A 19,391-nucleotide genomic window follows, 5' to 3' on the forward strand; every position below is an offset into this window, starting at 1 on the left:
GAGGGAACTAAATATGGAACTCATTGTGGACCAAAGACAAAAGGTGATTTGGATAACTCACCACACATCGATTAGCAGTAGATTTCAGGAGCTTAACTATAAAGTTCTTACTAGATGGTATTGTACTTCTGTGCAACTGCATGATTTTTACCCTGAGGTTTCAGATCGCTGCTGGCGCTGTGTGGTGGGGGAAGGCATGCTTTTCTATATATTTTGGTTGTGTCCGGTTCTAAGACCTTTTTGGCATAAGGTCAAGGAAATTGTACAAAAATTCACCAACTATACTATTCCGGATTATCCCTTTTTTTTCTTGCTCCAACACAGTTCTTTTTATCTTAGATTTCATAAAACATCGGTAGTGAGTATGTATATACTGAATGCAGCGAAATTATGTATACCGACAAACCATTAAATCTTTGTCCTTCTATATCATAATGGTTTCACATCATTAATGATATTATGTTAATAGAAGACTTAACGGCCAGTCTTCATGATAGTTCTGAGACATTTGAATATACTTGGTTTTATTTTGAATTTGAGTCTGAGAACTGTTTATCCTCCAGTTGAAGAGAGTGTTCTGTTTTAGTTAACTCCTTATCTACAATCTGGGCAGAGAATTTTTGGACTTCTTATATTAAAAACATATTTTATATGTTTTATACAATGTTATAAAACATTGTTTCATGTATTTTCTCTGTATTATACTGTTCTTTATTATGTACCTAATTTGTAACCCTTTAAAATGTAACTGAAAATGTTTGTTTCTTTTTGCACTTGTTTTGGATTTGTGTGTTATGTTTGTTTTTTTCTTTGATTGTAAAATAAAAAAAGAACGTTATAAAAAAAAAAAATATTCCACAATATATGAAGATTTTTGAGGAGCCTAAGGCTTAGTCTACACGGACTGTTTCCTCCGCGTTTAACCTGAGGCTTTTAAAGCCCTTGTTTGAAATCCCAATGCATTACAATGGGTTAATCTACACCAGGACGTTTCCTTGAGGCACGCTTATGACATTTATCTTAAACGTTGATTGCAACGTTTAAAAAATTAAAACGCTGGGAAACACCCAAAAACGTGGAAAAATGTGTGTAAAAGCTTTCATTGGTTTTAATGGAGCGTTTTCCCGTGTTTTTGAGCACTTATTATGCAAATTGGTAAAAAATGCGGTAAAACGTGATAAAAACGCGGGAGAACGCGAGCTTTAAAATGCTAATAAAAGTGCATATAAATGCAAAAGAAATGTTTACATGCGTTTTTAAAAAAAAACGTCCCAGCCTAAATATTATAACTATTCACCACAAGGTATCACTGAATGATATCATGCATGTGGTGTAACACTGTCAAGAATTTTAAAGGCAGGTCACATGGAAAGCTATTAAATCAGAAAGCCTAATAATTAATGTTTAGTGCAGTGTTTCTCAATCATAGTTCATTGGAACCCTAGGGTTCCTCCAGGGGCTTTTTGAGCAATGATTGACTGATTTGTGACCGTTGGGTCAATTTATATGACACCAGTGATTTTTTTGGCTATCTGTAAGGGTGACATTCTTCCAGCAATGTGGGAGGCATTCTTACTACCAAGCTAATGTACTGTGAGCTGTGGATATAGTAAATATATCAAGGGTTCCCTGAAGACATGAAATTTATTTTTAGGAGTTCCTTCATGTAAAAAAGGTTGAGAAAGACTGGTCTAGTCCCTGAAGCACAATCGCCAGTTCATTCAACACTTCACACCACCACAAAAGGCTTCAGAGGGTGAGATCTATCTTTAATTGATCATAGACAAATATTTGTCTGGAACACCCATGCCTCACCATTTATTATCTTAAATCAAAAGTTACAAGCACTCCGCTTAAGGTGCGTACACACTTCCAATTTTTATCGTTCCAATCGAACGACGAACGATCGATTGGGCAAAAAATCGTTGGTAAAAAAGTAACCAACGACGCCGACGAACGAGGAAAATTGTTGGAAACGAACGACCGGATCGGTATCTATTGTGTGTACAATATCTACGAACGATCGTGTCGTTACCTCTATGTGCAGGATCGGTGCTATACGATCGTTCATATATATCGTGCAGGAACGTTCGTCGTTCGTTTTCCGACGATAATAATTGGAAGTGTGTACGTAGCTTTAGACTTGCACTGCCAGGAGGAACATTCAGATCCTTACCACAGCAACCAGCATTTGCAACTCAGTCTAAAACAAGAATTCAAGGACACTATCACTCACTCAATTTATGCTTGTTCTCTTTTGTTTTGTCTTTATCCCTCCACCTATATGCCATGCAGGCATTTGCTTGATATTATCTTCTATCATTATTTTTGGATGTCACAAAGTCAAATTCCTGGGGCATCCTAGTGTGCGCCCTAATCTCACAAATCACACTTAGAAATGCATAATCCAAAACAATCCCTAGGGGCAGATTTGGCCCACCTTAGATATGATAATTTAGCTTGCTTATTATGTTATTACGTCAAGGATTGGTGGCATGGTACATCCTTTTTTTTACTGATGTACCTGGGATGAACCTGTGATGAGGTTCTGGAGTCTACTGACATTAAACTCTCCCACCATACTTAAGGACATTTTGATAGGTTGGCAAGAGATCAACAAACTTCAGGGAAATCTCATCTTGGCCTCTCCTATTCTTCCATTATAAACTACCCCTACTTTCCAGCAAGGTGCCATGTCCTAGCAAATCTTCTGGATTCTGATGGTGTGCTTCTCCCATTTGGTATTGCAAGTGCCAAGTACGCTCTACTGTCACCTCACATAATATATTATGAACAACTTCAGCAATCTGTTTTGGGTGGAGATGTTTAGTCCTTTACACACTGGGAACTGGGTTCTCCATGGTAAATGTCTCCACACCTTAGCAGTCCTCAATTCATCAATATGCAACCAAATGGTCACCATTTTTAGATCTTTCTTCCTGCCAGTATATACACATTTTTTGGGGACTCATCTTTTAATTTATACATAGGATAACCATGCAGGCCAGTTTAGTTACCCAATTAGTGGCTTTATTTCACAGTTTCCCCCAGACGGACAGGATATAACCCCCCCCCCCCCTCCCAGTTGAATAATTTTTGAACATTTGTATGTTGGCAACCAAAATATCTATTTTTTTACTGAAAATTGTATTTAAAATGCCCCAGACATATACCCCAAATTTTTTTGACAACTGCTTGCCCTTCGTACAACATACATTTACAGTCATTTTACAGAAATGATTCTTACCTCTACCTTCCTGGAGCAATGATACCATATGATGCATGACCACAATGTGATACTCTGTACTGCACACCTTAGCCATATACAGTATATATGGAAACAACAAAATTTTAGTGGCAGGAAAGTGTAATTTTTACAGAAGTAAAGGTTATCAATGTGTGCCAATTTGGTACATACTGAAAAGACAATCCAGAGGGCATCAAATAATAAAGAGGCAAAGGGAAGAAATGTAATAAGGTTGTTCATGTTACAAGTGTTAGGAGATGAGTGAGAGATTAGTGCCTATGTAGCAGAGGGTAAGATGAGGAAATGACTGTGGAAGTAGTGTGTAACTTGACTAATAAAAGCAGCTGATGGAGAGATAGAGTAACTAGCAGAAATTAAGTGCACTGATTTTTTTTTTTTTAACACCAAGGATGATTGTAAGAAAGAAATTTAGCATTGCTGAAAATTAGAAGGAATTGAGGAATAAAAGAGATCATTTGAAAGTGACAGACCTCAATGAACTGTAGTTTCCTTCATGTTCCATTTCAATTCTTTTTTATTTAAACACACATTTATTTAAAAAAAATCCAACTTCACCGGTTTTGCTAAATCCTAAGGAGTCACTAAATAATTTGAATTCAACTTGAGCTGTACTAGTGAGCCTGAAGGGGAAGTGTCTAAGCACAACTTGAGACTTGAATATAATTTTGAAATGTGATGCTGAACAAATGAATGTAAATTCACAGCAAAATAAACTTGTCAGATGGTGAGACCCAGACAGAAAAGGGTAAGAGACACAGAAATATAGATATACACCCAATACAATCTTTGCAAAGGAATAGAGACCTTTATTAGAGTGGAATGCATACATAATACATGGATCCTAAACTGACATCACCAACCTGGTAAAATAATTGGCATAGAGCGGAAACCAGCAAGTGTGCCCAATGCTGCACTAAAGGGTGAGATGCAATAAAGCATCTGTATCTTCATGCTGGGTGTTAATACTCCAAGACTAGGACTCTAAGACGGGAGTGACCCCATGGGAGCCAGATGTACATGTGTTTGGTGTGAGATACCTATCCAGGCAGTTGCCTCAAGAAGAAGAAAGAGAAGGACATGAGGGGGGGCTCAGGGCCCAAGTTGGAAAGGGTTAATGGGAGATGGTTAGTTTGGTGAGGTCAGGGCAGGATTGGCTGTTTTAAAATATAAAGGTGGGGGGTCAGAGGGTTATAGGAGAAGGACAGAGAGGAAGTGGGGTCAGTTAGAGAGGAAGCAGTGAGGAGAAAGTGACCCATACACCATCCTTTGGGGCTTGGTTGATTGGGGGGGATGTGGTTGTGATTTATAGGCTTGGGCGGTTGGCAGGTCCTCGAGGTTTGTATTTGAGTATTGTTTGGGCAGTGGGGAACCACCTTAGGTGTGGTGTCTCCGGAAGGTGGAGTAGTTACAGAAAAGGTAACTACAGTATGGATGCTGGTGAAGGGGCTACTTTGTGATGGGTAATGTCCCCGAGTCTGTGTGGTGCGGCTGGGGACATAAAAATTAGGGATTGGCAGACCTCATTTGGAGGTGGTAAAAGGATGGCCCCTCTTGAGGACCTAGAGCCAAGTGTTAAAATGGTTGAAGGATACTGGGGGTTCATTGGGTACTTAAAGGGAGGGACTCCTGTGTTGGAAGTTTAAGGGATATGTAGGTAAAAATGTATGTAAAAGATGTTATAATGTATGTATGAAATTTATTGTATGTAATACGTTTATTGTAAATTAATAAAGCGGCTGTTTTCAGCCATTTAATCCAGCAATGGGTTTTGTGTCACTATTGGGGGCTGGTGGGAGGTTACATAGAGGGTGGTTAGAAGGTGGCTGGGCAGCCAAAAGGGGGAATTGGGCATCAGGGCTCCCCTACTCAAGGGGGAGGAAGAGACAAAAGAAGGGGAAAAAGTCTTCTGTCTTCTTGCTTCAGCCGGCGAGTGCAGTGACGATCACCGGGATTTCCCGGTGACGTCTCTGCATGCGTGGGTGCGGGTGGGAGGCGGGTCAGGAAATTGAAAATTTTGTATTGAGTTCCTTTGCATTAAACTCAATACAAAAAAGCTGTATTGAGTCTAATACAAAGAAATCCTTATTTAATATATATATAATTGTATTATATATATATTATATAGGCTACTGTACATTACACTATACACTATTTTCTTTTTTTTTTTAAACTTTTTTTAAAGATTTTTTTTTTAAAGGTTTTTTTTTATGTTTTATAAAAAAAAATTTATTAAATTTATAAAATTTTGAACATATTTCGGCGAGTTATGCAGTAATTCGGTGAATTATAAGTAATTATTGAGTAATTCGGTGAATTATAGCCAACAATCTAAAATCAATTTCCATGCAAAAAATTTAACACTATATGCATGGAAGTACAGAAGTTTGGAAAGAATTAGAATACCCGGCGTACGCGTCCCTCACGATTCCTGATGATGTCCGTGCATGCGCCCGTTGATGGGGGTCATAGCGGGAAATTCAAATATTTTGTATTGGATTCAATACAAAGTTCTGTATCCAGTCCAATACAAAATATATGTATGTGGTTTTGTCTATAGGTATGTGACGGACACTAGGGAGGTGTTTTAGAAAAATATATTACTATACAGTATACCGAATTATCGCATTTTCAGTATTTTTCATTTATTTATGTATTCTTGTTTAAGCTGATTTTTGTGTATTTTAATTTTATTAAAAGTATTTTTTTTTTACATGATTGTGTGTTTCAAACATTTTTTATATTCATGATATCTACTAGAACCCTGTTCAGACATATTTCTGTAAGTTACAGGTCTACAATTTAAAAAAAAAAATTCATGAAAAACAGTGTAACGCTTTTGGTACAGAAATCTAGACCTCAGTGTAACGCCCAGGTGGTTAAAGCGTACCTAAATTGAAAACAAAAACGAAGTAGTACTATTTGACAAAAGAGACATGCAATGTCCCTAATGTCATAAAACCCTAACTCCCTGGCTTCTGGTGGCATTTTGTTTTAGCGTAAAGCTGCGTACACTTCAGATTTTTATCGCCCGATAATTGGCATCGGCCAGATATTGGGCGAAAATCTGGCGTGTGTACAGTCGGCGCCATCCATCGTCTGAACGACCGTCCTGGCGGATCCACGGACGATGAACGACGACCGATCCTAATGAAAGGGAAGGGGGAGAGCGCGCAGCAGGGTGCCGCTCCATCGATCTCCCCCTCCCCCCTCCATAGAGCAGAACGGTGCTGTATGTACAGCACCGTTCATGCATCGTGTAGTCCTTTGTCGTTGGAAAGGATCGTGAAAGATCCTTTCCAACGACAAAAATTGCAAGTGTGTACGCAGCTTTAATCTGTGCATATTGCTGATTATAGCAGAAGCTTACCACCCACTAATGAGTTTAGTTCCACTTCAAATAAAAAGTAAAATTTAGACAACAAAAAAGAGAGATGTAACTATATGTAGAGAAGAATAATCCAACATATCTGTAAACTGAAATACATTTTGCATTGATTTTGAATATTTACATACATGATTTGTGTTGTAAAAACATTTAAATATTGGATCAAAAATATTATTTTATAACATCTTTGTTTAACAATATGAAATACAAATTTAATTACACAGGATATAATTTAGCAATACTTATTTTGGGTATATTTGGTCATAGATATTCCTAATTATTACATATTGTAACCCAAAAATGTAATATATTGCCACTTACCGGTCCTTATATGCAGTGACTGCATTTACTTTCTTTTTTAGGCATTTTTTTTACTTTTTTTCACTTGGTTATTTTGTGAATAACACATTTGCTGTCACTAGGTGACTATGTTGACTCCTCCACTTCATTTATGGAGGACATCTTTACTCATTTTTATTGCATTATTTAGTAATATTATGTTTGGTAGAAAACCAAACTAAACAAAACAAATGAAAACATAAAAAAACAGATAAAGCAAAGAAAAAATCAAAGCTGGAAAAATGTGACCAATACATTTATTGTAAGTCTGTTTTTGAGATGTAATCTTTGTATTCTAGACACATTTACGTTTGATCAGGAAAAATACATCTGTTTAGATTCATTTTTTGTATTTATGATTATGTGCTTTAAAAATTACATTAAAAACAAATACACAGCCACTTCCTCCTTGCAGACTCACATACTGATGTGACTATGAATGATTCATCCAGTATACCCTCCTAGTTCCTAGCAACTGAAACATTTACATTTTCCAAAGCGTCGTCATTCCTTTAAAGTGGGAGAGGGGAAGTTTTGATTTACTTGTTGTTGGCAAATTTAATGAGACTTAAGCCTTATACAGACACTCAATAATTGCAGCTGAAAACGATCATTAGTGATCATTTTCAGCAACAGTAGAAAGGATGAGTGTTGTACATACATCCCGCTGCATCCTCCCCATCCAAATTGGTTAGTTGTATTGATTGTTTTGTGATCTGGCACACGGGCAGCTACACATATTTTTGCTAAAGTACATAGTCTGTACAGATTGAAAAAACCTGATAAATACATATTAAAATGATGTATATATAGTTTTTTATCATACAATTACACATTACACAATACCACAATTACACATTTAGAATGTACTTTTATTTTACCATGTGCTTGCTGTATATTTACCATGTATTCACATTGACCACATGAAACAAAGCGCATAGTGATCTCAAACTAGTATTATAGTGTAACTGTACCTCTTGGTTCATTTATATCTTTAATTTACTGTCCCCAGCCCTGGCAATCATTTCACTTACCAGACCCTAAACCAGTGACATACTGCCCAAGAAGGAGCCCCAATCTTTTAAACCAGGCCAATGCATGTGGAGTACACTCTCCTTTCAATCATATGGAGAGTTCCTACCTCAGTATTCATGCAAATCAACTGAACTGGGTAATGTTTTAGATTGCCTCAAATTTGAAAAAGCATATTTCAAATGTATCACTAGTTATATTGTTTGTATATGTTGTGTAAGTTAAAACCTGAGTCAATTTTTTGTTGTTTTCCTTGGAACAGACATTCTCCCTTCTATAGACAGAAGTAGGAATATCTCGTTAACTGGTCTTCAGTGGAGCTTATTGACTCCTCTGCCTACCCATTGGGATTGGAAGTTCCTATCTATTCCCTGTGTACAAAAAATCTAAGGGATTCATTATTTCCACCCAACTGGCTGCCTAATTCCAAACACAACAAAAGCATAGATGTAGATGCAAACCATGTGACCTTATCAGGCTCTAATCTGTGGTATTTGACGTGATCATTGGAGACCACAACACAATTTTCTAAGTCAATTTTTTTACATTGATTTCAGATCTGCTTTCAGATTTTTTCCCAGTCATGTCAATTTTTTAAGTTATGCGTAATGTTAGTTTACCATGTGCTAGCATGGATTTTTACCTAATGCATCACTAAGGTAAACTTTTAAATGTAAAGGAAAAAGGTAGGATCAAATTCACTGTGACTTTTTAGGCATGTTTCTACAAATTTTTTTCATCATTCACTTTAAAAACAAGCAAAAAAAAGTTTATTTTTCACATTTTAAATGACAGTCATATAAAACATACTTCCATTTAGTTGCTTTTCATGGTAAGCCTCTTTATTATGTTATTCGTATGTTCTACACGTTTCACGGAAGTCAGTCTGCTTAATCAGGAAATAGTCAGTCTATATACAGTAGTACTCTGATATTAGGTTCAGTGAAATGTGTCAATTCTTTCACTGAATGGTATATATGACAAACCAAAACCAAGCAGGATGATCAGAGCATAGGAGGAGCCCAAATATGCTATAACAATCCCGTTACTTATTAAATAAATGGCTCCAACTTTTTCCTTTTCCTCCAGTCACCTAGAATCATCATTAATGAACATGTCCAGTTTCCATGTAGAATCATCACTACTGAACATTATTTTTAGTCCAATTAACAAGAACATAGATATACGGAAAGGGCCAGTGAGCTGTATCTTCAGAAACACTTAGAGTTTGATTTTCTTGTGTACGCTGTGTCTGGATTGTCATGGTACAGCATATAGCAGTAGTCGTTCATTATTCTCTTATTTCATAAGCCTTGGCACCATTGCTCCATTGAATGAATGTTCAGGTGAAAATGTTCTCCTTGCTTGTCACTCACTATGCTGAGATTCTCTGGAAAGAACTCCTAAAGAGAGTGCAAGAAATGTGTTTTCTATGACATGCAACATTCCAGTTTCTGATATGAATCTAGAGGATTCTGAACTTCTTCCTTGTATACAGGAGTCTTATGGATACCCAGAAAGTTTTCATCAAGCCATTTGAATGCCTCCCAAGCTTCTAGCTTGGCTGCTGAGAAGATTGGTAAAAAACTTCATCCTACAAAACGGACTTGATCTGCGGACTTATAAAAATCCTTTCCTTTATTTCTGCAGTTCTTATAACTAGAAATTTCTCAACAAGGTACTAAAAACCATGTAAGTTTGCTTTACTAATGGCTATTACAAGGTTGTTTATTAGGCCTAGCTTGATATAGAGGGGTAAGAAATATTTTATGTGGATCAACCGGATGCAGAAATTTTACACTGCTTCTATCTGGCTCATAGGTATCGCTGCCAGACACGCTTGACAAATTGTTCTACAGTATCTTGACTATTCCAGAGACACGGGAAACGCAGTATTTTATGAATCCTGTTGCATTCCCATAGACATGCCAATGGCCTTTAGATCAACGCATGATATTGCTCCAAGCAATATCTGAATGTTGTTGTAGGATGCCTTTAGATGAAAAGAATGGGCAATTTGTACACTTGGTTTGGATTTGCCGTTATGAGATAGGACTGCCTTCAAACTTCAATAGAGAGACACCATTCAGAATGGACCTGCACTTGTGACAAACAGTTGAAGAGTCCATTGATGTCATAGCAATAATACAATGAGCTGTCATCAGTGAAGAAGTTTTCAAATTATGATTTTGTGTTCTGTAGTGAGTTACCATAACACAATTTGCAAGCAAGTGCTTCTGCATAAACCAAGAAGTTCTGCTTTGTCTTTGGATAGATTTAGATCAATGGTGTGGGCCACCTAATCAGGATTGGAGGATTCCTGATTGTCACCAGTGTCACCCCACCAATGTGATTATAGATTATAGATGGGGTTCCCTGAAGACTTGGAAGTTATTTTATTGGGTTACTCCATGGTAAAAAGGTTTAGATGGTCTTGCAGGTTCCCTCTTTTCAGGATTGCAAATTACATCAATTTAGCTAGTCTATTGGAATAAATAGTAAAGATAAGATGTGGAGCCTAAGATTCATCCTGGTCACCAAGTGGACAGCTGAAATACAGTTTGTATGTTTTCTAAATATCAGCGGTAATTGGGAGACGTTGTGTTTTCGACGTGAAGGAACCACACACATAACAAAACTAAAATTTCTAGGCATGAAAAGTTTAAAAAAATCACACCTAATGATGTATGTAACATAAAAAAAAACAGACAACTGCCGTTAGATTTTGAAATTGATTTGAAATCAGCATGAAAAATTCTCATAAAATTATCACTGATGAAAATCATCTGTTGTCTTGTGTTATCATTTATGACTATACAGTAGAGATGACCAATACAGTGATCAGCCATCATATTTTCCTGTCTGTTTAAGCAATTGCTTGTTTTTTTCCTCTTGTGATCTGACTCTGGTAAAATCAGTCCAATGGAATATATTGCAAATTGGCCCTACTGATATTTGATGCAATAACCACTATTTATTAACCATTTTCAAACCTTACACAGTGGGATAGATGGCTGTAATGCTCAGAAGAAATATTTGGTTTCATGTGGTCAACCTAACTGCATATGCTAATAATGGATAAAAACATATATAATCACTAGTTCAGACCAGGGTGATTAAAAACAAAACTAAAAATCGGAACTTCAAAACTGTTCTAGCTTTCCTTACATCTTTATTTCCTTTATACTGAGGCAGTGTAAAACTTTATGAGCATTGTATACAAAATATGTGCTTTTTTTTTTTTTTTTACATATAATTGATACATATCAATGTGTATAATTGTCTGTAGCATATTTAAATCTAAACATTGCATTTACACAGAAAGAGGACAATATGACAAAGTAACACATGAGAGAGGCAGAAATTTTCAGTTCAAAAGAAGGGAATTATCCCAGTTTGCCAGTTCAGAGCAGAAAGTGATATTCATCTCTAATGAAACACATGGCTTCAATTGGGACACATGTATTTTATAAAACTTACATTAAAAAAGATCTATAGTGGCCACAGTTGTGCAGATATCTCCTTGAGAAAGATAGAGAGCTGTCTGCTTATACTAAAGTGTGCTGATGTAGCTCCCGGACCATCCATGACTTTAGCATGTTATTGACAGTAGAGAACACAATCTTTAGTTATGATGATCAGGCACTTTTTTCAAAGTTGTTTTCTCTGCTAATGCATTCCACGAGTGTTGAAAAATGTTGGGAAATCAAGCAGATTTTGGCCGTGCAGTAAAAGGGGCCCTTAAATAATAGATTGTGACCAAAAACGTTGGGGCAGGGTGGTTATAATCATTTTCATAAAGAAACAAATAGAAGAAAATATTTTTTTCAAAGCATTTTAGAGTTGAGGTATAGTTGGGAAAACCGATGGTGACTTTTTTAGTTGGGTATAAGCATGGTGGTTTAATTCCAGTGCATAAAACTATATTAGATTTTGTCCAAATTCATTTGGTCAGTTGCCACTATCTTTTTAGTGGCCTTCCATGCCTTTCCCCAACATTAGGGTTGGCATAGTTAAGGGACCTCATTCCGCAATCTCTCCCTTAACTTGCTGTACAATTTTAGAAAGTACTTATGGGAATCTGGAAGTCATTGTTGTGTTTTCTGACTATACTTGAATATTTATGAAAAATATAATCAATTAACCACCATGCATTTTACAGAAATGTTCCCAATAATATAGTTTTGGCAAAAGAGAATTTTCTTCATTATGCCAATTATAAACAATTTCGACCTTTTAGAAGGTGCTCTTTAGCTTTCCCTGATTGCAGGGTGCTGCTGAGATTCCACAGATTCCAGTGTTACATTGCCTCAGGTTTGCAGCAGCAAGATTCCGTGGTAAGGCCACAACACACACCCAATACCTGTCTTATCCAGCTTTAGGCCCAATGTGATACCATTTACCGTGAATGGTTTAAACTAACCGTTTATACTTTAAAGACTATCATCTCTGCAGCTCGCCGCATGCTTCTCCACATTATTCACAGAAGGAGTGGTTTAGAGATACAAAGAATGCATAGTGATCTGCAGAACAGATATATTTTTGTGGAGTAAAATGTGTTTAATAAAGGTGCCAGTTGTCCAAAAATTGCAGACAGAAAATTTTTATTGCTACTTTTGACCCTAAACAACCTTTTTTTTGTGTTTAGCATCTTTCTTCTTCGTCAGTCAGAATACATTTAAAGCAAGTAATAATGGTTTGGCTAAATACATTATAGATTGTGTTTCCTGTACAGTTTCCAGTGACACAGGAAATAGGGTGTTTGAGGTCTTGATTATAAGGGCCTCATAAACCTAGCTTGTGTTTGTCTCAGCATGTGTAGGTTCATTGTGTTTATATTTTACATCACTAAAGTCCCCTCCTTTCTTTGAAGGTGAACTAAAAAACCCAGGTGTTGGGTGTTGGGGGCATTTTGGGCTTTTAAAGAATACCTTCTGCAAATCACCACAGCTGCATTTATAATTTTTTGAATATAAAGTATTAATAATGTAATCAGAGCACATTCACATGCTCTAAAGTGATCCTTTAAAAATGTGTATTTAGGATGATAGCATTTTTATATTCCTCAATAGTTTGCATTATCCTCCCCAACCTACACCCTCTGAAACCACTGTTCAACCTCAAGCTAACACCCAGTATGTGCATCCATATTGCTTCTTAATTTATGAGGCTAGCTTCACAAGGCAGTCAGGGTCCATCAGTTCCAGCCTTCTAACCAGTGCAGCCAGGCATGCAACCACAAGTATGAGATGCATATGAAGCAAGTTAACGCAACTTTCCTGTGAACATAAGGCAACTGAATTTTAGAGAAGTCAATAGATATTGTAATGAAAGAGAAACACCCGGAAAGCAGCAGTGCACAGCAGAGATGTAGGTGTAAATCACCGGATTTTGTTCCACTTTAGTTGTTTTTCCTTTTCTTCTTTACTTTCTGTTTCTTTTTATTTTTTAATTATTTTTAATAGTTTACCAAGTGGATCTTACCTAATTTTCTGAAAAAAAAAAAAAGTTTGTTGTATAGAGCATTACAAACAAAAGGGCTATACAATAGTGCAGTATTGTGCCTTGTGATATGCTGTAACACGTGTGTCAGACCTATGGTAAATTGAAATACATTTCAATATGAACAGCACTGCAAAGTACTAATCACCAAGCATGTAATGTATGTTAATGTGCACTAAAAAGTATTTGTTTAACAGTGTCAGTTCCCCCAAAATTGATAGGCTGAATAAATAAATTATATTACCGTTTTATCCCTTTGTTCTATTGGGGAAATCTCAGCTATTGGATTCCTACCACTCCATAGCTGCTGTGGCCTTTATAAGTTTAAACCGTGATATATTTTATGTTACATTTTTGCCTTTAGCTATTTTTACTGTTTGAACCACATATATGTGGTAGGAGAACCGGCTTTCATATATTTTTGTTCTTGTATGACTAAAACAGGCAATAATAGCCGGATAATGAGTAAGAGCAGAGGTAACACAACTGACTCGTTTTACATGGTGTACAGGAAGGAAATGTGAAATATATTTATGTCGCAATATTCCCCCACCACATGCAACAAACCACTAACTAAGCATTGTGTAGGCTGCTACCACTAGATTACCACTGAGCATTACACATCCGTTTTTTCTTTCACTCTTTAATCCTACACATCACAAACTACAATTTATAAAGGCCATAATCCAGTCACAAATGCACCTAATTATCTGCTTTTTTTATTTAAAATTTTTGGAACCAGTTCACACCATTGTATCACAATAATTCTTGCAAACTGTAGTGCCCAGTATTAGGTGTTACACTACACAGTGTGTTGCTGTTTATTTTAGGTGGCACCCCAAGGAACCTACACAAAAGCACTTACAATACCCAATCCTACAGACAAAATGTATTTGGATGCTCCAAATAAACACCGCTTTACCTTATTCACCAAGCTAAATGAACATTTATTTTGACCAACAAAAGACATTAAAAAATACTTTTAAAAGGTTGCATTATTATTATTAATAATAATAATAACAATAATAATAAACAGTATTTTTTTAGTAACAACACTTTATGCAGCGCTGTACTTTGAATAGGGGTTGCAAATGACAGACAGATACAAACAATGAAACAGGAGGCGAGGACCCTGCCCACAAGAGCTTACAATCTGCATGAGGATGCATCCTGGAGTAGAGCTCACATTTTAGGATGCCAGTATGCTTTTGTGTACATCAGTCTACCCATATTTAATGATAACAATTTTTTTTGTAAATTAAAAAAACCCTTTCTGTTCTTGCAGTGTACAGATTTATTACTGAATACAGGATATGACATTATCCTCCAGAGATTACTGGATGGGAGAAGGATGTGTAAGGATGTGGAGGACCTACTGAAGCAGAGGTAAGAACATACAGTGTGGTTATCCAATGAAAACATTCACACATACAAATACAGACATTCACACATATATCACCGGAACTTAATCTTATAATCATTTGCTCCTGGACATTTTTCTGATTCCTTTTTTGTTATACCCATGTAAAACACCGTTTAACCTGGAGCATTACAAAGAAATCCAATTCAAGAAGAAAAAAAAAAGGAAAACATTGTTCTTTTATTTGAGTGCATTCAAAGGTACACTTGGAATAGGGCAGGATGAGCACCTGAATACCAACCTTCATTCCATTTCATTAAGGAGAGGGCCAAGACTGGTACTAAAATCTTCTGTAACTACAACTTAGTATTCCTATAATTATGTAGACATTGGATGCATTTAGAAGAAAAGTGATCATGCAATCTGTCTCCTAAAAATGCCTTGCAATGGAAATATAAAGCTTTTTAATAACATAATACTAAAACTTTTTTGTAATATAAGGCATAGTAGTGTAATCAGAAATTACCTATGGCCCCAAACCTCTCCAGGGCCCAACTAACAGAATAAGAAGGTGTGCAAGGAGCTGGAATGCTGTGCATTTGGGGCCTCCGCTTCATATTTGTCCAGGGACCTATTTTTTCTAAAACAGTCCGAGTGTAATCTTTAGTTAGGATTACCGGCTGCAGCAATTTTCTTGGCATACCCATCCTTGTTACCTTCTCTGATGCTTAACCATGAGATAAGATTAATCACATTTACCTTTACTTTTCTTGATGTGAAACATGGCACACAACTTCTTCCCAGCCTAGGTGGTACCTGTGCAAAAAATATCAGTCATTGCAGTTGCTAATAAAATGTAGGGAAACAATTTTCTTATAATAATAAGTGGGATGATTTAATGCATCTTTGACTAAAATAATTTTTTTCTTTCTTATCAGGGCCATTGCAGAAGAAAAATATGGAAAGGAATTAGTTCAAATTGCAAAAAAGGCTGGAGGACAATCTGAAATATAGTAAGAAAGATGATGGATACTTTGTAAAAAATAATAATGGCATTTGATAGCATGTCATCTTTTTTCATGGCATGCAAGTGAGTATTATGGCAGCTTGGTATGTTCCATTTACTCAGCTATACAACTGCCATTATACATATGATATATTTGTGATATGTCAAGATTTTGGATATTAAACCCGCTCAACAAAGCATGGGTTTTGAGTAATACTATTTATGAATGAAATTTTTAATGGAATACAGAGCCTATATGACAGAGCCTATATGACTATGTGTGTGCAACATACAAATGAGCTTTATGCTTTAAAGCAAATGCCTTTTGCTTTAAGGCAAAGTCATGGCAGTATTTGTTTCAGGCTTCAAGGTGTGACGGAGAAAAATCCACCTAACCTTACTGATTACAGCAGAGGTAGGTAAACTCAGGCCTTTAGGCTGGATATGGCCTAGCCAGTATTCCAGTTCAGCTTAACCCCCCCCCCACCTCGTTATTTATTGTTGGATCCGGTCAAATAAATGGTTGCGTTATCGCGAGTTCCCACGATATCATCGAGTTCCCGCACAGTAACCCCAATTACTATGCCTAAAGAGCAGAAGCAACACGCAGCTACCAGTCTTTGGAACGTTGACCTCGAATTGTGTCCTAAACCCCGATTGGACTGACAAATTATTCTTCGTCCAACGCAGCAATAAAGCCCTGTGTTTATTGTGCAACGACACCAACAGCACTTTCAAGCAGTTGAATCTCAAGGGGCATTTTGATGCCAAGCATGCGCACACATACAGAGACTTTCATTGACTACTACCGTCAGCTGCCACATGCCCAGTTTCCAATGTTGTTTGCCCGTGCCAAGCGTGTGATCGCACTTTTTGGCAGCACTTATTCGTGCGAGCAGCTGTTCTCAAAGATGAAGTTTTGTAAGAACAAGCTGCGCTCTCAGCTCACTGACAATCCCCTTAATGACATTCTGTTGCTGAACTTTAAAACTAAGAACATGCAGCATCTTGTTCCTCATAGATCGTACTGTATTTTTAAATAAAAAACCTTTCCTTGGACACCTTGTTTCTTCTGGCCTAGTGTGCCTTCTTGACCTTCTAAAATGGCCTAGTAGTCCAAAAAGTTTGCTGACCCCTGGATTCAAGCGATCTGTAAGCCTAAGGATGAATATTATTTAAAGTATATTTCCAGTTTCATTTTAAGCTGAATGTGTATGATTTAGACATAATTTGCTTTTGCATTTTTAATTAAATCTTGCCTATTTACTTTATAGTTTGCATTAGGGTCATTGGCCTCTGATAAGTGGGCATTTTACCTTTAATAGGTGACGAAGAAGTCTTTTTAGCACGCCTTTGGATAATTTTTTTGCTCTCATGAGACTTTGTAGTCTTTTTGACTCACTTTATTTGTTGTAAATATATTTTTACTTTGTTAAATAATATGTAGATTTAACATGATCGATCACTCGCCCTCATCGTATTAGTGTACGGAAAATGTGGTCATTACACACATATTATTTTTAACAGTGTCTCCAATTTTCCACTGTGTGTAATGACTGCAGTGTACATCTTGATTTTCTATGTGGAAATATTGCCTACATTTACATTCTGGGCGCATTTCAAACTTTGTGTTTGTTAAAGCTGAACTCTGAAAAAACAGATAAATTCAACCAAGAAATGCGTTGTTTTACTTGGCCAAAAAATTGTATTTTTATTTATTCATTTCTAAGATTTACAGAGTTCTGATGACAACATATCTCTGTAGCAGAATGAAAGGAATAGGCTTATCTTTCTGTCATTCCATTGTTGGACCTGCAATCTCCTTGCCCTGCAGCGCCCTTGTTGTGGACTTGTGCTGCTTTTTTCTTTCCCTTTTCTGAGCACTCTAGTACTGACTTGGCATTGGACTGCTGATATCAAGTCAAGAGATACTTTTATCTTGACTTCCAACTTTACATGCCAAAGGCAGCGCCATGTGTAGTTTGCATTAATTTTAAACTACATCAACAAACATTATCATAGCAATATGACTAAAACTGAACTCCAGTAACATTTTGAAAGTTACCCTTTTAGTTTTACTGATCTTTTGCCTCGCTCCCCCAGCAGCCAGTGTTCTACCCTACTTGTTAATTCTTCTGGATTTGGTTGGCTGGCATGTCTTTTCCTCATAGTTCATGATAATGTCAGGGAGATTGCTACTGACACAGGAAGGAGAACTTGCTTTGGGGGACCAGTTGCACAAAGAGGGGAAAGCATGTGGTAGCAAAAAATAAACTAAAAAGCTGCTTTTTAATAGTGGCTTTGAATATAAATATAAATAAATATATTTTTGGCTTTGAATATAAACTCCAGCCTTTCCTTCAATCTTACACAGCTGTGTTGGCTCTGGTTTTACTGCACACTGGGAGCTTCTCATTATGTGCATTAAAAGCTGCAACAAGACACTCACAGCCTGCCTTATTTCCTGGGTGGAGGATAATCAGAATCGTCCAGGCCTTTCCTTCTCAGCCTCACTATCCCTTGTCCTCCCCTTTATAACGTGATCCCCACTCCTCCAGACTCCTCAATTCTTTGCAAGGCTGGGGGGTCTTGAGAGAAGTACTAAGGTGATGCTGTGACATTTTCTAGAAGCTTTTTAGGGCACTCTGCCATCCCCTCCAAACAGCTATAATCTGGTTGTGTTGCAGAGAGAATCAAAGAGACTTGGTGATTTTGTCACTGGATATAAAATACCTTATGTATTGAAAACAGAAAGGGTTTATAAAAATGTAATTAGCACTGGGAAAGAAAGGAACTAGGAAAGGCTGTCTGTATCCCTGAAAGTGAAGCAAAGACAAAACTCTGAGTTGTCCTGATGAGCTGCAAGACAGGAAAAGAAGGATCTCCTCCCAGGGCAAAATAGTTAACAAGAGTTAACCCATTTCATACTTGTCAAACATGCAAAAGGCCTAAGTTTTACCTTTAGGTATACTTTAGGTATACTTTAACTTGTAAGATCAGCAGAAGCAGCATGGGATTTGGATGTCAGTTTTTTTAGTGAAGTTATCGCCAGCTTACTTTTCCATTTTCCAAAAAAAAAAAGAATAACTTTCTTTAGGCTTGATTCCCTAAACTGTAAAGTACAAAAGTTTGTTTGTGAAAATTTTGCTAGGCTCTATATGTTTCTAAAAAGTGTTTGCATGCAGAAACCTGATGTGGAGTCTTTCACTTCCCTCTGCTGAAATATATTTTGCAGGATATTTTTTCCTAACAAAACTGAGCTTAGTAATATGAAATGTCTGAAAGCAAAATAAAGAAAAAAATCCCCCACTAAATGTTATCTTATATGTTTATCATCTCCCTAAGATATTTGAAACAATTGAAAAGGATTGGATTATAAAGTAGGATCCAGTATTTTTCAAACTGATCTGCTGCATTCATATGTTTGTTTAAGAACCTACTAATCCATACAGGCCGAGCGCTCAGGAATTGGTTCTTTATCACTTTCCAGATACAAGGT

General features: G+C 36.7%; 1 protein-coding gene across 1 annotated transcript in view; it reads left to right on the plus strand.

The window, feature by feature from the left end:
- PSTPIP1 (proline-serine-threonine phosphatase interacting protein 1) overlaps nt 1-19,391 on the plus strand; it is a 40,687-nt gene that overhangs the window by 6,129 nt on the left and 15,167 nt on the right. The window contains exons 2-3 of the mRNA XM_072402032.1: nt 14,812-14,912; nt 15,825-15,899. Coding sequence (XP_072258133.1) covers nt 14,812-14,912; nt 15,825-15,899 — 176 coding nt within the window. The remainder of the gene's footprint in view (nt 1-14,811; nt 14,913-15,824; nt 15,900-19,391) is intronic.

The sequence above is a fragment of the Pyxicephalus adspersus genome, chromosome 2, assembly GCF_032062135.1.
Source record: "Pyxicephalus adspersus chromosome 2, UCB_Pads_2.0, whole genome shotgun sequence".
Taxonomy (NCBI): domain Eukaryota; kingdom Metazoa; phylum Chordata; class Amphibia; order Anura; family Pyxicephalidae; genus Pyxicephalus; species Pyxicephalus adspersus.